The 23,381-nt window shown below is 38.1% G+C and overlaps 1 protein-coding gene across 9 annotated transcripts in view; it reads right to left on the bottom strand.

The window, feature by feature from the left end:
• The window catches only part of PCSK5 (proprotein convertase subtilisin/kexin type 5), a 494,109-nt gene that overhangs the window by 219,111 nt on the left and 251,617 nt on the right, over positions 1 to 23,381 (bottom strand). For all 9 annotated transcript variants that reach the window (XR_009691159.1, XM_061132953.1, XM_061132954.1 and 6 more), the window contains exon 10: positions 16,994 to 17,097. Coding sequence is in view for 8 of the 9 variants with exons in the window: in XM_061132953.1 (XP_060988936.1) it covers positions 16,994 to 17,097 (104 nt within the window). In the remaining variant the exon portion in view is untranslated. The remainder of the gene's footprint in view (positions 1 to 16,993; positions 17,098 to 23,381) is intronic.

The following is a 23,381-nucleotide window of genomic DNA, read 5'->3' as shown; positions in this document are numbered from 1 at the left end:
TTACAGAGTTAAGAAGATATGCCTGCCTTCTCTTAAGGGGATTTAAGAAAAGATAAATACGTCAAATTATTTTCTCTTCTCTGGCCATTCTTCCTTTGTTTGCTTCCAAAGTGACTATAATAGGAAAGTAATTTGTTTAAGATACTTGACTAGTATTTCTTGACTGGAGGTAGGAAAACTATTTTACCACCTTGGGGAAACTTAGCCATGTATTCCTAGGCATACATAGATCATAACTGGGCTTGTTCTTAGGAAACTATGATTGCTTAGACAGAGATGAGAACAAAATAAAAAATGTCCCACAAGGGCTTTTGGGTGAAGGCTAATTGAAGATTAGATTGACCATATGTCAGCTCCCCAGCCTAGATCTTCTTGGCGTATAACCTGGACAAACAATTACCAGACTGGGATCTTAATGAGCTGGCAGTCAAAAATTCTTATTTTTTAATTATTCACATATCATTTATAGATAAGTCTTCATTTAACTTTCCTTTATGTTTGCCTTTTCCTTAAATTTGCATAAACGAATAGAAAGTTTGACTGACGTTTATATTTCAAGTGAGTATATTTTCATACTCAGTAGTTAACAGCGGTTGCAAAGATATGATCATTTTATCCAACTACACCAAACACCCATGGCTCACCTGATATGATGGGTTGCAAACTGCAAAGAGTGATACACAGAAGAACTTATTCTTTGCAGCTAGGAATGTTACCTTCTTGACTGGGAAGAAAGCTAACACTTACCTTTTTTAAGTTTCAAGTGCTATGTAAGGCTTCTCGTGAAAATTCCTGTTCATTTACATAAAACTCAAATAAGGAACAATAATAAGGAAATTTCTGTAAAACTCAGAAAAATAGGCCATTATAGAAGACTGCATATTCTCTTAAAAGAAATAATACTTGAGATGGTTCTTATGTCCTGGAGTAAGATTTGGATTCATGGAGGTATAATTCATGGAGTAAGTAATGAAACAGGGATATTTGGATGGTGTCTTCCTCAAGAAAGCTATGTGGGCCTGGAATCCCATGGATGGATTTAATCTGCAGGTAATGAAGTAGCCAGCAATCAAAAAATGACATCATTTATTTAATTAATATTTTAGAAAGACTGATCTGGCATTGATGTGTGGGGTATGAAATGGCAGAAGGACTGAGGCAGGGAACTAGTTACTTCAATGGTGCAGTCATGGGAGACCATAAAGAAGGTTATGGAAGAGGTGAATGAAATAAGAAATCACATAAGAAAGGAGCAAAGAAATTTCATATCTCACACTGTAGGATGCTCAGTCAGAGTGAACAGGATCAGAGTGAATGGGGTGATCTAGAGAAGGATATTCCCTGAGGATAGAGGTAACCTTGGGGGAGAAGTTGCTTCATAAAAGATGACTGATAGCTCTATTTTGGAAGTTTTGAGTTTTAAATGACACAGGAGAGCCTTGTGCAGAGATTCTAGGTCAGAAATGGATGAAGTCAACGTGGAAGATGGTAGAACTGGGAATCATTAGTCAGGAGGTGGTCCTTGTCACTGAACGGAAGGCAGGGATGTGAATGTGGAATTAAGAGAATGTGAAAGGGAGGAAAGGAAGAAGGCAGAGAGGAGTGGAGAAGAAAAGAGAGCCAAGGTGTTCTCCCTCCAGAGCTCTCAAAGCAACAGTCCTTAGGGAATGGCCCAGGGACAGGGAGAGAAGGGACTCAGGAAAGTATCAAAGAAGAATGGGGCTGTATCTCTGCAGTATGAAAGGTAAGGAAAAGTAGTTCTGGACTGTGTATATCAAAAGCATGAAACCCTGGAGAAAAACAAGGATCCTTCTGATCTGGCAAGCAGGAAATGGTTGAGCATCTTAAAGAGAAACTGCACTTCAAAGGCGGAAGTGGAAACAAGCCTGCAGGAGAATTAAAGGACTACACAGTCAGGAAATGGAAGCAGCTAAATCAGACTGATGTGTTAGTCACTCAGTTGTGTCCAATCTTTGCGATCCCGTGGACTGTGTGTCCATGGGATTCTCCAGGCAAGAGTAATAGAGTGTGTTGCCAGTCCCTTCTCTAAGGGATCTTCCCAACACAGAGATCGAATCCTGGTCTCCTGCATGGCAGGTGGACTTCTGACTATCCAAGCCACCAGGGAAGCCCCTAAATCAGACTACTTGTTGGGAATTTTTAATTGTGTAAGGAAGCACAGAACTAATGCAAGAGGATAATGTAAAAGTTTTTCCCCCCCTCTGAAATGGGAGATACAAAGTTTGAAAAGAGAATGTGATCATCCAATTGACCAAAAGGAGAATGCACGCAGCTGGGAGTACATGGCTAAGAGAATGACAAGAGGTGAGATTTTTTTTTAGAGCATCTTTCACACATGGGATTCCTTATCCAAGCTACAGAAAAAAATCATCTGAGAGAAATTTTTTTCATTTCTTCTAAGGATACTATTTCAATTAGCAACACTCGAATTTGAGTAGGAGAGAAATTAATTCATTACATACAGTAACTTGGGTCGGTGTTTCCCAAACCTACATGTGCGTCACCCAGAGGACTTGTTAGGGCATGCATTGTGCAACCCCACCAATTAGGAGTTTCAAGGCAAGGCTCAGATTTGCGTTTCGACCAAGTTCCTGGGTGATGCTGATACTGTTGGTTCAGGGACCTCACTTTCAGAACCACTTCTTGAAGCTACTACAGTTAGTATCTTTCCTGGAAACCTAGTTTACCAATGATAAAGCCTGGTTAATTAGGCTAATATCTCCAACATAGGGCTTGAGTCTCTGCAGACAGAGTTTACAAATATCCTGCCCTCATGCCAGAAGTGCCCGAAGTAAGCTGCTTACACAGAAGATCATGCCAATATCTTTTCATGTGGGCTACCTACCAGAAACGTTTTTGCTTCTCTTATAAAACTACTTTCAGATGATAAAGTTCTAATTAATCTATAGATGCAGATCCCTCATTGTTCAAACACAGGTTTGTCTAGGTATTTTCTTCTTTGGATGCACATCACTTGAAGAGTTAAGTTCTCTGCATTGTTAGAATAGAATCAGTGTTTGATTGAGATACAAAATCATGGTCAATCACAATGTTGAAAATAGTAAATGCAGTGAGGTGGCTATCTCTTAACCCTACCGCCTCTATAACTGAAGTGCACTTATCAAGCATGTTTCAAGTATGTTTCCCAAAAGAAGAGGCCCAGAAGTTTTGTATGGGTGGTAAACATACCTCATAAATGCACCTTTTTAATACATTAACTAATGAAATCTTTAAAATAATCCTATTAGCAAGATAGTATTATTCACAATTTACAGTTGAAAATACTAAGTCTCATGAACATTAAAAAAGAACTCTCTTAAACTCACTGGGACTTGATCCCAAGTATTCAAAATCTTCATCTATTATATACATACTCAGTGATCACCACTATACAAAAGACACATAGTATTTCTTTCAACTAAAGTACTCAAATCAATCATAAATTCTCAGAATAATAAGACAGCAAAGGTTGGGGGGGCATTTTGGGATTTATCTATGCATCACAAATGAACACTGGAACATTTTTATTCTCTCTGCTTTCTGCAAATCAACTGCATTAAAAAGCACTCTCTTCTTCAAAACTCATTAAAATAGTATGTGCAGAAAAAGATATATGTGAAGTTTGGAAGAAAAGTTAACTGGCCCAGAAGCCCTTATTCTTGCTGAGAAATGACCTTCTTCAGTCATTTCTATCACGAGTTTTCCCTGAGTGAGAAAATATTATTAATATGGCAAAGTTGCTTTATTTTATATTCATGCTGAGGCCATTTTTTTTTTTTTTTTTTATTACAGCTAACTAGGCAGGCATAGATGGATGAGTGCCACTGGGTGGCAAAGAGCAGCTTCCCATTTGTTAACATCCAGCAGTGATCACAATACCCTCTTTTTCTGGCTCTTTCAAAGATGACTCTGGAAACTTCAGGGTGTACCACGGCTTCTGGTAGAACATCATAAAGTGAAGCCTGTTGAAACTATTACTGGGATGTGTGATGGAAGTTTAATTGCTTTGAAATGCCTAAGGCTAGCAAGATGTGAACATGTGTAAAGAGTTGAATTGAGATTCTAAGGAAAAAAAAGTCTGGATCTATTTATGTCACAGAAGATGTATCCAGATGGATTCCACAAAGTGATCACCTGGTGTGTGTAACTGTACCCTCTGAGATGCAGTGGCCTTAGGAAGTTACACATAAAACTAGGGAGGGATTAATTTTCAGGATTTCTTTTTGAATCCTTGGATCTGGTTTATATTGTAGACACTGGCATGAATATAAAGATCTCCATGGGCAGAAAAAGAGGATAGGCTAAACCATCTTTACTAAAGTTTAAAACGATGTAATAAGGCCCCCTTTCCTCTCATTCATTTGCCTTATCTCATTGATCTTGAGGGCTTCCTATATAGCGCAAGTGGTAAGGAACCCGCCTGCCAATGCAGGAGACTTAAGAGATGTGGGTTCAGTCCTTGAGTCAGGAAGATCCTCTGAAGGATGGCATGGCAATCCACTTCAGTATTCTTGCCTGGAGAATCCCACGGACAGAGGAGTCTGGCGGGCTACAGTCCATGGGGTCGCATAGAGTCAGACACAACTGGAGCAACTTAGAATGGCACAGCATGTACATTGATCTTGAACCGATTTTCACAGCTGGAACACTGCCCATTTGGCATGGTCTCAGCGTGGTCACAGCACGTTAGAGCCCCCTGTCCCCCGTGAGGGTGCCATAGTCTGTTCTGGGAAAGCTGATACCAGAGTCCAAAACTGATAGTCAAGGACTAATTTCAGTGACAGAGTACCTCCTATGCACCTCAATCACATTTTTCTCTCTCTCACATTTGAAGCTCTATTCCTTTGTAGAAAAGAAGGTCTGTTGGGAGTACCTTCACAAGACAGCTTGTTGATAATCATGAAAGCATCTCATACAGCTTTTTCACCACCGCCTTATGCCTGTGCTCATGAATTCTGCATATGTCAATTTTTAATCACCCCACATAAGAATCTCCTACTGACTCCACATGAAACAAGCATACATTTGAATGCATGAAGCTTCAATCATTTTTGGTCAAAAAATCAGGCAGAATGGAGAAAGAATAAGAAGAGAAAAATAGATTTGTGCTTAAACTCATTCACTCAAAATTCTAAGATTTTACATCAAACTATGTCTAGAAGCTGGGGATGATGAAAAAGATATTGGAAAACTATTTGACCGCAATAACTTTGCAAATGAGATTCCTGAGAATGTCAAGGTTGAAGCAATAGATGAAGGTTAAAATGATCAAAATCATCTCTGGAGAGATGCCTTTTAAAAGGTACCCATGCCTTTTTGACAACTGTGGGAAAAATTACAACCAAATCCCATGCAACATGGTTGCCTACATGGGACCCATGTGAATTAGATGCCTCTTGCTTTAGGGGAACATCATCCCACTCTGGGGGCTTTCCTGTTAGCTTAGTGGTAAAGGATCCACCTGTCAATGCAGGAGACACAGGTTCGATCCCTGGGTCAGAAAGGTCCCCTGGAGAAGGAAGTGAAGACCCACTCCAGTATTCTTGCCTGGAGAATCCCGTGGACAGAGGAGCCTGGTGGGATATAACTCATGGGATCACAAAAGAGTGAGACACACCTTAGCAACTAAACAACAACATCCCACTCTGGGGCACATGACTTGTTGAGTCAATCACAGGCTAGACTTCAGTCTCCACTCAATTTCCTTATTTGATTCCCTAGGTCAGTTAAATAATCTGTGCAAAAAACTATGGTACACCCTAACATGTAACCATAGACATTTCATGCATTTTTAGGTATATCCTCTGATTGTTTAATCATATATAGCTGGAATTTAGTGCAAGTTTTAGGCTTGTAAAATGCACAATATTGAACTCTGGAACAAAGCTGGACACATATCTTTTACCTTGGTTCTAAAAACAATTCTGAGGGCAAAACATATAAAGAGAAGCAAAGGATTTCCAGACAAAACCATCCCATACAGTATATTAAGAAAGCATAGACACTGTAGCCTCTGGCAGGTTCAAAAAAATTATGCAGCTTCCTAGGACTACAGATGATTCTAAGTTTGCTTCACAGCTAAGAAAAAGAATACTAATGTAAAACTTAAGAAAGGGAAAAAGTCACTTGTAAACTGTAAATGAATCTGTCACTCTACCTGCAAGAGTCTCATAGTGACTCCAGAAGCTAACCAGAATTGTGTCACTAGTTTTCTTTAAATGTCTGCAAACTGACATGGCAAATTCAAAGACCACAGCTGTATGTGAAAATAATTCAAATATTGGAAGTTAAGTGGCTTTCTGAAGGTCATGGTGAACAATAATAAGCAACAAAAAGACTGGTTTGAAGGAAATTTGTGGTCTTCTTAAAGTACAGGTTCTGGCCTGACACTTTTTAAGAAGCAATCTCTTCATCACACCCTTTGCCCTGGGTTTATTAAAGAAGCCATTTCTAAAAGCATTTCTTTGTCTTCCCTTTTTTAAAAAGAAGAATTTAGCAAAGATGATTATATATACCACCTCTATAGCTCTCCTCATTTAGAAGGAAACCAAGAGATGACAAAAAATTCCACTGACTGTCACAACCTTTGAGGTCAGGAATATACAATTGCATGCTAAGATAACAGAAAACATCACTGCAAGAGCATTTTCAGCCATTTTAGCAAGTCAGTTTCTTCTATCCATGTCATTTTGTAGCACGTATCATAGGACCCATGGATTTACACAATCAGCTTAAAAAAGAAAACTTTGACATCAAAGCAACTGTAATTGACTTTCTTGAAAGTCATTACTGTTATCCAGCTCACTTTCTCAAATCACTGCGGTGGCTCCAAAATGTTTTTTGAATCAAATAAGAACTTTTTACTCTAAGATTCAGTTTCTTTTAAATTACTTCACTCGTCACATGATACCATCCCTTTTTGCGTACTGGGCTCTCTCTCTCCTCCCTTATCCTGACCAATGCTTTTAGTACATCTGTTTCCTCCAGTTTTAATTCCCAAATCCTCCAAGAGGTACGAAGAAAAAATAATGCATCTATTTAAACTAACTGCTTTATAAACTATTTCATACAAGTCTTGGTTCCAGGAGTAGCTCTCAAACTGAGAGTTCAACAGTCTCATTATACTCATCTATGCCTCTCATCTAGGTTATACACATACCATTAACTCAAATCACTCATGATCAGCAGATTCTTTTTTTCAAAACGTCCGAGTCTACCTATTGTTTCTTGCAATCCAACTAGTTGTCCAAAAAAGCAGAGAACACAAATAAGGAAATTAATCCTTCATCCAGAACCATCGACTAAAATCTTGGCAAATGGAAACAAGAACCCAAATCAGATAAAATAGACTACAGAGAGGGGGACAGAAGTATTACAAGAAATATGTGAATATAAAGTAGTGAAAGGCATATTTGTAAGGGAGTGTGGAGCTAGTTTCATTCCTAAGCTACATTCTATGTGTGTGTATGTATATGCATATATATATAAACACACACACACATATATAATGTGTGCTCCATTTTTATCATACAAAATTCTAACAATATTAACTGTTTATTAATTCAATGTTAAATGTTGTATGAGAAAGATGCATAACATGTAGATGATCAAGTTCCCTGAGTGTCTACCAAGAAGGCAGAACTGTGCTCAACTCTGTATATGATACTGTTTTCCTTCTTCTTCCCTTTGCCACACACTGCAGCTAGGATGAATGGTCTTCCAGCTAGCTTTTCCTTGACTGAGACTTAGTCAGATACCTGGCCTGAAATGTTCGTTACATCTGGTTAGTCTTTTGGACCATCCCCTTACTCCTCAAAGTCTCTCCTTAAATTAGGTCTTTTGCCTACTGTGTAAAGTTTAAAAAGTTGTAATTTGTCCACACAGAGGCTTGTCCATGAATATTCATACCAGCTTTACTCACAACACCCCCAAATTAGAAACAGTAAAATTATCCATGGAAAGGGGAATCTTCGTGCACTGTTGGTGGAAATGTAAACTGGCATAGCCACTGTGGAGAACAGCTTGGAGGTTTCTCAAAAAACTGAAACTAGAACCATATGATCCAGTAATTCCACCCTTGAGTACATATCCAAAGAAACCAAATCACTAATCTGGAGAGGTACATGCACCCCCATGTTCATAGTAACATTATTTATAATTGGTAAGATATGGAAGCAACCTAAGGGTCCATCAACAGATGAATAGATTAAGTAGACAAGGTATATATACACAATAGAACACTACTCAGCCATAAAAAAGTATAAAAATTTGCATTTGCAACAACATGGATGGATCAGGAGGGTATTATGCAAGTAAAATAAGTCAGATAGAGAAAGACAAATACGGTATGATACCACATATATGTAGAACTTAAAAACTAAAACAAACTAGTGGATATAACAAAAAAGAAACAGATTCACAGATACAGAGAACAAACTCATAGCTATCAGTGGGGAGAGGGAAACAGGAAGAGATAAGATACTATATACAAAATAAATAAGCTATATTGTACAACACAGGGAATACAGCCAATATTTTATAACTATAAATGGAGTACAGCTTTAAAAAGTTGTGAATCACTATGTCGTACACCTGCCTGGTACTTGCATACTATTATAGATCAAATATACCTCAAAAAAATTAAAATAATCTATGAAATAGTGAATGATAATACAAATTGTAGTACATTCTTACAATAGAATACAGGTCAGTAATAAATAGAATAAACCCCTCATATACTTAATGATATGGATGAATCTCAAAAAATATATGGAGAGAAAGAAGCCAGTTTCAAATAATCCTATCTGTATGAGACTCTACAAAAGACAATCTAATCTACAGTAATAGCAAATATATCTGGTTGCACAGGGCGGGATTGAGGGGGTGGGGTGGGGGATAAGAAAGAATGCAAAAGAACTTTTTGGGGTGTTGGGAATGTTTTACACCTTGGCTGTGGTGATGGTTATATAGATGTATACATCTGTACATTTAAAATAGTACTTTTTATAATATGTAAACTCACTCCAATAAAGTTAAGAATGTATGCGGATTTCCAGATGTACTATTTATTTGTTTATAAAGCTGGGATTCAATCCCAGGTTATTTGACTTTGTAGCCCATGCTCCAAACTACTATGCTAAGTGAGTTCTTTTTGTTTTAAATTAACATAAGAAAATCACTGTTGAATTTTAAAAATCTCTGTAAGAGAATGTGCATGTATGTGTAGGTAAGTGTTTTCTGATAAGACAGCCTTGGCTTAAGTCTTTCAGGCATCTTATTTTAGAACTGGATCCAGAATCCAATTATTACTGATTCACATGAATCCATTTCCTTACTTCATGGTTAACAACACACTTTTGATCTGAAATAGCACTGGACCTGGTTGATTAATTACCCTGTAATTACCAAGTTTACAGCTTGATGATTTTTATCTTTGTCTAAAATATCAGTCGTAACTACAAAATATTAAGCTTTCTTAACATGAAGGATAGCCAAATTCACTTGCTGAAAGAAGAGTTTTAAAAATACCTAAGGATGCTTCCATGTCCTTATCCATTCGTCTGCTGTATGGAAGCAACCTAAATGCCCATCAGCAGACGAATGGATAAGGAGGCTGTGGTACATATACACCATGGAATATTACTCAGCCATTAAAAAGAATTCATTTGAATCAGTTCTAATGAGATGGATGAAACTGGAGCCCATTATACAAAGTGAAGTAAGCCAAAAAGATAAAGACCGCTACAGTATACTAACGCATATATATGGAATTTAAAAAGATGGTAACGGTAACTCTATATGCAAAACAGAAAAAGAGACACAGATGTACAGAACAGACTTTTGGACTCTGTGGGAGAAGGCGAGGGTGGGATGTTCAGAGAGAACAGCATTGAAACAAGTATACTATCAAGGGTGAAACAGATCACCAGCCCAGGTTGGATGCATGAGACAAGTGCTCAGGGCTGGTGCACTGGGATGACCCAGAGGGATGGGATGGAGAGGGAGGCGGGACGGGAGATCGGGATGGGGAACACATGTAAATCCATGGCTGATTCATGTCAATGTATGGCAAAAACCACTACAATATTGTAAAGTAATTAGCCTCCAACTAATAAAAATAAATGGAAAAAAAAAATACCTAAGGAAGTCCAGCCTCATTAGAATTAGCAAAATTGAGTTTCATCAGGTGATAACACAAAAAGAGACATCAACTTTCACTTAAGTATACAAATTTTGCATATTGTTAAAAAATCAAATTTTATGCTCATAGCTTTTATACTGTACATTAATGGCTAAAGATTGACAAGACATTTATAACTATAATCAGTTCAGATTTCTGTCGTTAGTTCCTATGCTGAAACAAATTTTCAAGATTTAGTAGGTTGAAGTCAAGGTGATATTTAAACATTAAAATTAATTTGCAAAACAGTAGAGCTGTGTTTATATATGATTATAGTATAGTCATTGATATGCAATTATGGAATAAAAGGAAGACCTATTGTGCTAATTTCATTACAAAAGCCTTAATGCATTTTGTGTTGCTCACTCAGACAATTTAATTAATTTCACCCCCAAAACAGCATTCTAATTCACAACGTAGTTCTGTATCTTTATCCTCATTTTGCAGTAGAAAGCTGTGACATATGAAAATACACTTTAAGAGTCTTATCTTTGTCAAGACTCTTTTTATGTTTGGTATTTTCCAATTTCAAAGCACTTTTCATTCAACTCAGCCTTCTCATTATGTTTGGTATTTTGTTACCCACATTCTAAAAACCCAAGATACAAAAACTTTAATTGGTTTCCTCAAAGGCCAAAGAAAATATCAATAACAGACTCTCTCCTAGAATAAGGTTCTTAAGACTGTGGCAAAACCACAAAACTACTCTAAACATAATTCCCTTCATTAACTAATTATATCTGGTAAAGAGGTAATAGTCATGTAGTACAACCATCATTTTAATTCTATTTTGAAGATGGATTTTAAGTGTGAAACCACATACATTTAAAACTTCTGTGTGTAGGGGTATAAAACAGAATTATCCCCCAAATCTAATAAACCTAACACTACCATTCAAAGACCAGCAATGAAAAAACAACATTTTGTTTGCATTTTCATTAGCAGAAAATATTTTTAAATCTCACATACTTAGTATGTATGAATAGAACACTCTGATGGGGCAAGTGAGCATTGTGAATACAAGACTCCAGATTGAGCAGTGATCAGGCAGATGGCTGTCAGGGGTCCTATATTGCTGTTTCCAGGTAGATATTTAGGTACATTGTCCAAGAGACGAAAGAATAAAAGTAAAATCCCTAAATTATATGTGATTCATATCTTTGTTTATAAATGAGCAAGAAGGTAAGCTCATATATTCAATGATCAATAAATGCAAAATGAAAGGTTTTAAGTTAATATATTAAATAAATATGAGTTCATAGAGTACAACAGAATAAAACTCAGAATCTTGAAAGAAACTCAGGTGGCATTTCTAGGGGGCAAATTTTATTAGGTAGGATCAAATGTATTTATATACCTCTCTGCATTTTAAAAGAACTAAATGTGTTATTTCTGAAAACAGGATTGGGACCGAAGTCAAGCATCTGATTTGAATATCCCCTCTGACACTGACCAGATGAATAACATTTCACTTTGACCTTTTTTTGAAAACTTGATGTGCACATTTCCAATTAAGGTACATTATGGACTTTAATCATAGCTACCAACATCACATCAGCATGCTAGGTGGCAAAGATAAAATATTATTTGTACAGTGAAATAATATGATAACAATATAGCTTTACTCTTTCAAATGGTAACACATCAGATATCACTTTATATACGCAAAAAAGCCCCACACATTTCAAAACCTTTAGTTTCAATTCAACACATGGCATGCTTAATGGTTTCAGCACTTCTAAATTCTTTTTAAATAAGTGTTACAAACTGAAAGCAAGACAAGTAGGTATTAAAAATATATTGGAACATCTTAAAATTACCAGCCCTACCAGTGGAAATAAAATGATGGCAATTAAAAGTAATAAAGGTTATTAAAAGTTAAGGGCCTTTGAGGCTAAGAAGTCATGTTAGACTGTCAATTGTTTTTCCCACAGTGGGAAATCAGTTAGAAATAAAAAATTTAAAAATCTAGTAGTTTAGTTGTGGTCAAAGAAAGAGTCAGTGGGGGATGGGTAGGTTTCAGCAACATGCTGGTAGAAAAAAAGAGACTTACATAGTCTGGGAGGGCAGTGAAATGGAAGGCGTGGTAACCTCGCTCACTTAGTTGTCATTTTGATTTTCAATGACATTTTTTTCTTTCTTTCGCCTAGTAAAGATGACAGAAGTTCCTAATTTATTATCTGACGTCTATTCCTGTTCCTAGATTTAAGAGAGTTTAACTGTATAATATCAAGTTATCATATCCAAATACAGACACTTTGAAAAAAAACTATAGCACTGATGTTGCATGCATTCAATTAGACTTCTCATAGCTGCATCAGCAAACCAGGGCTAAGGATGTGGGGGAAAGATTCGATGAGCACAGCCCAGGAGACTGGGGGAAGAGATGGGTAGGAAATAGGCAGGAATCTCAGATTAAAGCAGAAAGAGGGAGGGGTTCTTCCTGAAAGGCTCTGAGCCATGGATTCTAGAAGAATGCAGAATTCAAGCAAGCCCTCTGCAGGGCCCTAGGATCCATACACCTTCTACGCAAAAACAGAACTTGTCAAAATGTATGTGGCATGCCACAGGAGAGATTCTCTCCTTAGCTGCCTTCTGCTGCTCAGGCTGGGCTGCATTTTAGATGGTGAGAGAAGGATCACTGACACTCTTATAAACATGAACCTGAAAGACTGATTGGGTTTGACTGGAGGGGGAAAAAAGTACAGCGCAAACTTCTGTTTCTGTAGGGAAATCACAGTGCAGCCAGATCACAGGAGGCAAAGTCATAGGACCTGGACATTTCCTCTGTTTCTGCTCTTTGAGTGTGTTTCATCATGCGTTGGGCTGGCCTGCTGATGGTGTGCAGGAAATACTTGTGAATAAGTAAATCAGGAGACTACGTAAATTAAATTCCTTGAAGAAAACCACCCAGATGGCAAAACCCTCACTTCTATGGTTGATTTGCACATTTTAAGGAGCACGAGGGGGTTATTAAAACGAGCAGAAAGGAAAAAATAGAAAAGACGTTTCATAAGAGCAAAGGGAAAAAAGGAAAAAGAAATACTAAAGAAACTCCCAAACAAACAATTGAATGCCAAAGTTGTCTCCAGGCATTGCAAATGTTGGTCAGTAGCAAAAATACTGGAACTTGGATTTTAGTTCTCTAGTGGTGGATAACACATCTGTTGATGTGGTTTCATGCAAATACTTTCCTACTTTCATGCATAATCTCAGATTATTTGATAGATGCATCACATTTATTCCATTTATTATTAAAAAAAAACTATCTCAGAAGAGGTTTAAAATCAAAAGGTATTGTCTGAAACTTAGCTAGGATTATTCACAGGATGAACATATCAAAATAACATCCAGTTAGTTTTCATAGGTATGTATTCATTGAATTATGTTTATTTTAAAAAACAGATCTTCTACAAAAGGTATTTTATCTATATTAGATTATTATTATAAAGAAGCTGCAAGATAGAATCATCTTAGTTCAGTTAACACTGTTAAAAGTTAAGCTACCATAACATAAAAATGTTGATGAGTGGCTTCCAGGTTCGGGGCTGCCTTCACTGTGAACGGATCTCACTACAGGACTGTTTATAAATTGATCTCACTGCAAGGAGAGTGCAGAGAAAGGGGAAGAAAGTTCTCTGCATCCAGCTCATCTGTAACTCTGCTCTCAGAGAAACACACAGAGGAGTCAGTCCTCCTTGGGCAACTTCCTTGCCTGAATGCAATCCGTCCATGCCAGTTAACAGAAGCCAGCAGTTGCTTCTGGAAGGAATGTCCTTCCAGGGGCCAGGAATCCAGGTCCATAACACATGTAAGTAAGAGTGGATCAAGTCTGCCTTGAACGGAGACCCACATCAGTCTAGATCTGATAGCATGTGGGTCTGTTCTCTAACTTAGATGGACCACACGTGGGTAGGTTCAAAGACATGTAAGGATGCTGAAAGGCACTTGGCAGGGTTTGGGGAAAGCCTGATCTGTAGGGTGCTGGCTTCTCCCAAGTTATCTGTGAGAACTAAGACTATCAAGTCTATTGATGGTGAGACCCCCAAACCTAACTGGTTCCTACATTGAGCTGTCTGCTTTATCAGGTGAGAAAGAGGAAATCTGGACATTAATACTGACAGCCCCATTGCAGAAGAGTACCTGCCAACCTGTTTATGAAATTCTTGTGATTTCAAAAAAAAAAAAACCCCAACACCCCACTCTTCATACAAGTTAGATCATTCAACATGAGGCCATAGGAGCAAGCCCAGGGAAGCACAGGTGTTTTTCAGATTTGTTTCATACCTACATCTCACTCAGCAATAGGACCAAGCCCAGTGGTAAGGGCGCACACCCAGGGTTGCAGGCTTCTGTTTGCAGGCAACTTCTTCTGCAGGCCATGTGTTCCCACTAAGTAAGGCCTGCAAAAGCTGGCTGACCTAATTTAAAATATGAGCTCTCATTGCATGAACATTTTCCAAGCCTTCACTATTTTTTGTTCATTCAGTTCTTATTCCATAAAGTCAGCCCATCTTTCTCCAGTCCTAGTGACCTGCATTCCCCACCCCCTGCCTGCCAGAGCATGACTCCTCTCCTGCTAGCCTCTGCCTTCATCGCTTTTATTTGTGGGATGCTAGGGAGAGGATGGGAATGCTTAGAGGGGAAGAAAATTTCAAAAATTCTTCTTATTATGATCATGTTTAGATGAAATATGGGGCTTGCCATCAACAAAATTACAAAACAATTCCGCTGGGAGTCCAGACCATTCAGGGTAATTCATCTATGAAAAAGCGAACTTTAATTGTTACTCTTGGCAGTAATCTAAGAGAAGAGTGAAATATTATACTAAATATTGCCACGTGCAATAGTAAAACGCTCTTTGCCCGCTGCCAGAAGCAGTGGACAGCCCCCTTCAGACTCAGGTTTGGATCTGGCGAGATTCAGTCTAAAGCCTCTGCTTCCCCGTCTCCAAAACCAACAGAGGTTTTCAAAAGAGTTGCGTTTTTTATTAGAACCATTTGCTCTTTTTAAGTTGCCAAAAAGGAATAAGTAAAACTAAGACTTTTATTTGGGTTAAAGTTGATTCCTCAGCTTTATGGAGGTCAATGTACTTAGTCTATGAACCTTCTACTAAGAAGTTCATTGCAGTGTTGAACCAACCAAGGTTATATTTTCATCCCTTCCCCCACCCCACCTTGCTCCCCAAACTCAACCCCTTGACTGCCTGAATTTATAGTAGGGGTTGGAAGCATGTGGAAGCTAATCAAAAGGAAACATACACATGGCAAATTACATCCTGGATTTTCTCGAACAACTGAACTTTCAAATGTTTTTGATGCTGCACATAGCATTTACTATTTTGGGACTGTGTCTTGATTTGGGCTTCAGAAAATGTGATCCCAACTGGTATTTACAAAGCTTTCGATTAAAAGCTCATCGAACACTGCTGCATTATATATAGTTTACAAACATGGAAAGGTGTTTGATAATTTGATAATAAAAGGTGTTTGATAATTTGATAATAAAAGGTGTTTGATAATTTGATAATAAAAAGAAGAGGGCTAGTCTTTATCTTTTCTAAAAGTGACGTCTTCAGTGAAGATGTTAGTCAAAGAACTCTTTTATATGGCACTGGTTAACTGGCATATTGAAAGGTTTTGGCAAAGCATGAGACTCTAATAAGCTACTTGCAAATAATTTTTAAAATTACACGTTACATTTTCAGCATGAATATTTATATACATTGAATATAATACACTATGGATATATGGAAATCACACATAAGATATTCTATGTAGTTAATATTATTCAGCTTCTAAACTAAGTTGGGAAGTTAGGGCCCAGAAAAACTAAATGACTTGCCCAGGATTATTCAGCTTATTACCAATGATCTGAGGACCAGAACTGCAATTTGTAAGTAGATATTCCTTTTGTTATGGAATACTGTTTTTCATCTATAGGGATATATAATGATACAAATATTATTTGGGAATAAATGTAAGTCTGCAGATATGACAAAAAGTAATCTTTGTTACACCTTAATGGTTTAAAATTTGGGTTATCTGAAACTTGAGTAAAGATACTAAACTGTAGGACATCCACTTTATATAATTATTTTCTTTTGATTATAGCATATGTTATGGATGACAACAAACAAAATAGTTATTGTTAGTAAGATAGTTTGAAGGAACTATAATCCTTATCAGCCATGGGAAAAATAGTTAGCACTTATTATAGCCTGTGTACACTTGCATAAGACTGCATTATGAAGCTTCATAAGAATTATTAGTTTATGTAAAGTAATATCATGGAATTAGGCCTGTTTTCCTATTTGTGGAAGTTTGGGGAAAACAAAAACAAAATATATAGAATGCATAGCCTACCAACTAACAGTGCTACCCTCAAAGGAACAAAAGATACCAGATGTTATTAATTGGAAGTAATCACTCCAGAAGATAAGGAATTTTTAAATTCATTGTTACAAATATCACTCAGATAATCAAAGACAGCAAATAGTAAGCTAACGAGGAGCCTCATAGGTCGACAATACTTAGGAGATGGTTACCTTTAAAGAAACTGACCCATGATATGGGAAGCCAAGGAAATCTGCCGTAAATATGTTGTTTTAATTTTTTAAAAAGAGGAATCTGCCTTTTTCATTTTTTTTTTTTTTAACTAAGAGATCAACCTCTTCCTGTGTCAGTACAAAATTTAAAGTTTCTGTGGAGGGGTTCTGTTGCCTGCTCTCCATTTAAAATGGGGGAAAATAAAAATATTTTGCCTGTGACAGAAGATGAAAGAAGTTCTCACCCTTAAAACCAGCAGCATTGGTTTTCCAGTCATTAGCGTTCAAATGTCCTGCACGGGAAGTCCTGACAATAACATGCTGCACGTCTCTCCAGGTCAGAAACGGACTGGGGAAAGACAAGGTAAGAATCATTGTACCAAAAAAAAAAAAAGATGGGGGAAGCAGAGAGTCACAAGCAAATCAAAAAAGCAAAAGCAAAAGGGCAAAGTACTAAAAACAAAGGGTCAGCGATTTGGGTTTGGGACAAACGAATGCCAAATGCCGCTCTTGTTTTCCACTTGGAGAGGTGACGTTAGTCTTAGGGAGGCAGAAAATGTAACCTTTCATTTGAGAAATAATGTGCTACTAGTGGCTGTAAGGTTTTAAAGGGTGAGGATTTTCAGTTTCCTCAAAAAGGCTCCCAATCCTGGCCCTGTCATCCTGTGTGTAGAATCTTGCATCGTCATTAGAAAATTACAACAAGCTAAAGTCAAAACTGAAGGGCTCTTGAACATTTCTTGTTCACTTGTTTAGCCAGGCAGCAGACTTGTAATTTAACAAAGAACTTAGCAATGTTAACCATTCTGGATGGATGTGTGGGATACGAAAAAAGTCTGAGCTGAAACTGAGTCTCCATTTTCAGTGTTCTGAAGGAAAGAGGATGTGGTACAGAGCCCAACACTGGGCACCCAGGCACAGACAGTTATGGGAGTGATCTTAATTTGCAATAAACAGTTATTAAATTATTGAATATCTATTTCTTATGGCTGCTGGCACTGAAGATCACAGACACTACTGAATGGAAGATACTTTCATCAGAACTGCAAAACTAATAAACACACAGAAAGCAAATCCGAGTACATATTCACAGCCTTTCGTTCTCTTTCAAAGAACATGTTATTTTCTAGACAGCATCTGACTGCAAGAAATTCTAATCAGGATTCTTATTCAATTCAATCTTGAATGTGAGCTATGACTTTTTTCTTTTACTTAACTTGGAAATATGGCAACTTATCATGCAGCTTGTGTGGTTGTTTTCTTTGCTTCTCATCTACCACTTTCATTTTAGAAGGATATTTGCAAAGGATGGGTCAGAACATTTGGGGGAGGAGAGAGGATGACTTGCTACCTCCCTTGAGGTATGACGGGGGCAGGTGGTTATCTCTGCACCCCCTCATATGGGCACGTATGTACTCTGGTGTGTCTCCACGCAGACAGAGAACCCGCTATCTCTACAGTTAACTTTTAGGGATGAAACTGCACACTGCTTCACTTGACGCCACATTTTCTTATCATACTCACCATATCCATGTTTTTGAGGGTGGCCTCCTAATGAGAGGGGGCCCAGTGACCATTTTCTGGCTCCTTCATTTTCTATCTATGCGAAATTGACTTTTCAAAGAGTCAGTTTCCCCACTTAGAATGTGGACGCTAATATCTACTTTGTTGTACCAACTGAATCAAAGTATGGTTGCCCTGTGAACAATGTGGAGGTTAGGGGTACCAGTCCCTGAACAGTCAAAAGTCTGAATATAACTTAGAGTTGGGTCTCCATACCCATGGTTCTGCATCCATATATCCAACCAACAGCAGGCTGTGTGGTACACAATTAGTGAAAAAAAATCTGCATATAAACGGAACTGTGCAGATCAAATCTATGTTGTTCGAGAGTCAACTGTCATGCCAAGTATTTAACCTAGTTCCTGATGTGTAATAAGCCATTAGAAGTGGTAGACAGTACATCATTTTGCTAAAATTAATAGCCATAGTTCCTATTTAATGATCTGACAATGAAGGAGATGGGGATAGAAAAGTACTACAGAGTTCTTATACCTTTTTGTTATGTTCTCAGATGAAAAATAAGAGAGATTACTGTCATTTCCAAGGTTTCCGTAGGGAACAAGATAGGATCCTGACTATTTTGTAAGACTGCATTAACAAAAGAACTTACACTAAGGAATTAAAACCCAGGCACATGAGTTTTAAAGATATGAGAACAATGAAAGCAGAATTATTTTTGCTTTGTTTTGATACAATACTTGTTAGGAACCAATTTTAGAACCAGACAAGGTACGACAACTCTCAAGAAAGGGAGGGAGGTTTTGTGACGGATCCCAGGAAGCAGAAGAAGTATTCTGGTTCTAATACAGTTAGCATATTTGGTTCTTAGCTAACTAATACTGAATCCACAAAAACACAACAACAACAACAAAAACCCGTGGTTGATTCAATGTGTTACAGTCAGGAAAATTAGAAGAATGAGTCCGTGGATAATTCTGAACACTACTCTCAACATAAGATGTTTTAGTTCTACCTGAAATGCAATGTTACTCTCCTTTCCCTTTTCCAGTCTAGTTACTTGGGTGAGGGGCAAAAAGAACAACAAAAAAGTCAGTGTGGAAACACACTCCAGTCACTTATTTATGGGAAAGCAAAATCCACTCAAGTGCATGTATGCTTTTATTTTTTTAATGAGCAAACTGTAAGATACCTAAAAGTACACTTGGATTTGATAAATATTTCTAAATCAACCTTGTACTTTTAAAATAACATTTAACACACAGTTGCAACTTTCATGTCAGTGTTACCCTTCCAGGAAAAAAAAAGAAATCACACAAGTTTTCCTGTTACCTATCACCAGGGCAAAATTCCTTTAGAAATATCAAGCACACAATTCTGACCATTGGGAGATCATTTCCCCAGTGACCCTTAGCACTGAAAATAGAATAATAACAACAGAACAGGAAACACTTATCTTGTACCTTAGGCACTTGTATTCAGGCAGATTCAGGAAGTCTCCTGCATTCAACTCAGCCTGAAGAAATAAGAGTTACTTGCTCTCATGCTGAGTTGCAAAAACTAATTCTTCTTGGAGTGCTCATAATTAGAAGGGAGAAATTAGCTTCAGGAAATTGAAACTACACGTAGAAAGAAGGAGACATTCATATAATTTTACTGTGACATTTGATAATGCACAACTTCAGAAATGATTTAATTTCAAAATGTCCTGAATTTCACCAAAATAAAGTGAGAAAGATAATATGGGAAACCAATGTGTTTTTGAAGCAGCGGTGTTCCTACCTGAGAGGGTAATTGATCAGCTCGGGAAATAGCCATAGGTTAAGTGACTAGTATCCTGAGAGAACTCTTATTTATGAGAAAGTCTGAGTCACGTTTTATGACCTCCTTGTTTAATGCTCACAGGGATGACGTAGGAGTGAAGAAGTCATCAAACACGGAATAAGCCACACGGAATAAGAGTGAAAGCAGGCTGCCCTGTACCGCAAACGCCACAGTAATCGACAGAAACAGAGGACCCCCTGAAACGTACCCTATTCTGCCAATTACCCTGGACTCACACTCCACTGGCCTCTGACAACCAGCATGCCTCTCACAGCCAAAGCCTCCAAAGCTTTCGGGCAAATAACAATCAAAAAAGCCCAAAGTCTAACCAACCTGGAGAAAAAGAGTGGTACCTCTCAACTCTGAGCCCGGTGACCACCAATCTCATAAGAAGCCACCAGGGAAAAAAAAAAAAGAAACAACATCAGGAGTGACACCACATACCCCTTGGGTTTCTTCTCAGAATCATTAACAATTACTCTTGGCCAACAATATACACATAAAGGTCACATGTATAAATGTCTGCAAAATGTGGCTAACGAATGATGACCTTTCAAGACAGTACATGATTTTCTGAGGAGTCCTGTATGTGTCCTTTTTCCCCGTTAGGGATTTTTGCATCCTTTGATGACTTCAAAATAGTAACCAACATTTACTGAACACTTGGCCAGGAGCAGGTACTGAATGTTGTATGTGTGTGTGTGCTGTGTAATCTTAAAAAAGCATATGATAGAGGTAAAGTTTTGATTCCCATTTCACAGATGACAAAAGTGAGACTGAGTTCCACATAGTAACTCAAGGACATACATACAGGTAGGTCATGGTAGAGCTACAGTTCCAACCAGCTGCACTCGGCTGCAGAGTGTGAAATCAATTGCTATTTCAAACCATCTACAGATAGATCCATGAAGCTGCAACACACACACACAGCGGTTTGTCAGGTGGTTCTCTAACATCCGGGTAAGGAAGCCAAAGATGGCCTGTCCTCATGGCCACACAATTTTGTGCCAACTCTGTCAATCTCAACCCAGTTGGCTACGTTTTATTTGCCACAGAATTCAGGAGATTCTTGAGCCTTCATTGAGTTTTCAGGTTCCAAAGGCCTAACTTTGGCACACTCTATCAAAGGTAAACAGAAAGATACTAAGCTAGGAAAAGCCATATTCCTTTTCTAAAATAATATTTTATACTAGATGTCATAACATCCTATCATTCCTCAACATTTGTTATGAACTGGTTGCCTTGCCTGACACGCTCACACTTTGATGTGGTTTGAAGCCTGATTAGGTAACTCCTGTCCAGTTAGGGAGCCTCGGCTGAACCTCATCCCAAATACTTCCAGTCGCCAGCTGCAAAAACAGGATCGGGAACAACACTATCACTACCTGGTGTTTGTGCTGCATTTTTGTTCTGAGCTGTTCAAAGTATTTTGTGGGCCCAACAACAGGTTTGGAAGAAGTAGGACAAATCCCGGGAGAGACATTCTGTCTCGTGCTTCCTGTTGGACGTCTAAGTGCAATCGCTGCTGCCGCTAAGTCACTTCAGTCGTGTCCGACTCTGTGCGATCCCATAGACGGCAGCCCACCAGGCTCCCCTGTCCCTGGGATTCTCCAGGCAAGAACACTGGAGGGGGTCTAAGTGCAACTGCTAGCATTTAAATTAAAAAAAAAGCAAAACTCTCCCCAAGAGTTTTCCCAGATAATTCTGCAAACATGTGAATAAATCTGTACTTGGTGTCCTTAAAAATAAGAACTAATTTGAAATCCCGAATGATTGATTCACCTGCATTTATTAAAAAGAAAAAACAATTCACCTTCCCCTCAAACCCCCAGATGGATCTATCATTAGAGGCAGTTTAAGGACAGCTGATAAAAGGAACAACAAATGCACATCTTATTACAGAAAGAGACTAGATCAATAAGAGGAGCAACAGCAAATGCAAGTGAAAATAATGAAAACTGTTTCCTAAGCAGGACGTGCATGTGTGTGCTAAGTTGCTTCAGTTGTATCTGACTCTTTGTGACCCCATGGACTGTAGCCCGCCAGGCTCCTCTGTCCATGGGATTCTCCAGGAAAGAATGCTGGCACGGTTGTCATGCCCTCTTCCAGGAAATCTTTCCAATGCAGGGATCGAACCCGCATCTCTTATGTCTCCTGCATTGGCATGCAGGTTCTTTCCTACTAGCACCACCTGGGAAGCCCCTAAACAGGACAGTCTTCTGTCCATCTAATGCAATGATGTCCATCTAATGCAATGATGAGAGATCACGTGGACCAGACCTATAGGGAAACAGCATGAGCAATCACCATCATCAAAGATCCAACTTACTAAATAGTCAACCCAAAATCTGAGACCAAAGCAGTCTCTTTTTATGTTTCCTAAGATCGTGTAAAAAAAATGGGAATAAGTAGCCAAAAATGAATGTCATTTTACAGATGCTAAATAAGTCAGCAATTATGGAAAAGGATTTATTGTGAGTTGGAATAACCAAGATGTGGCAGAAGTGTTTAAAGCATGCAAAGATTGGGAAAAACATTACTCTGCCTGCAGCCTGTGTGTGCCCACAATGATTCAACAGAACCTTCAACAAAGGGCACCAATCTTCTTTTGTCAGGTAATGAAGACTCCAAGGGGATCACCAGGTGGAGTCCCACTGTGAGCAGGAGTATATCACTAAAGAGCATGTATTGTTTTGTGTTCTAAATTTATTCTAAAGTTCTAGGCCTAATGTTGGGTTGTAGTAACAGAAAACACAGTTAATAATACTGCCAGATTTAGAAATATGACTTGTATTGCTATCACCTGGACCCCTGCTTTTGATCCATCCACACCTGAACCAAAGCAGAAAAGATAAAAGAAAAAAGACTTGTGTGAGATCAAGTAAGTAAAATTTTTATTTTACTCTTTTGTGAAATGACTCACTGATTCCCTGAATTTAGTCTAAACCAAACATATGGAAACTTGGTGTCTAAACATATTTAAGGTAGCCCCTAATTTACAAAGAAAAATTCTGTCATTTAAACTGAAGTGCTTTCTTTCCATTTTAAATCCTGCCTTATCTGTTGGATTTGTCGTTACACCTAAAAGACATTGATTAAGTTTCCTGTAGCCTTACAAATGATGTTTTGTTGGTAAGCTCAATAATCATTTCCTTGAAGTTTTGCTATGTAAATGCTTATGGAATAAAATCTGATGAGAGGTCAGGCACAGGCACTCTAAGCTGAGATCACATGCACCGAAATCAATTCATAGTCATGAAACTTTCTTTCCACCTGCTCTTTGATACC

Source organism: Dama dama, chromosome 29, assembly GCF_033118175.1.
Source record: "Dama dama isolate Ldn47 chromosome 29, ASM3311817v1, whole genome shotgun sequence".
NCBI lineage: Eukaryota > Metazoa > Chordata > Mammalia > Artiodactyla > Cervidae > Dama > Dama dama.
Note: the sequence above shows the minus strand (reverse complement) of the source record. Positions and strands in the feature narration are given on the sequence as shown.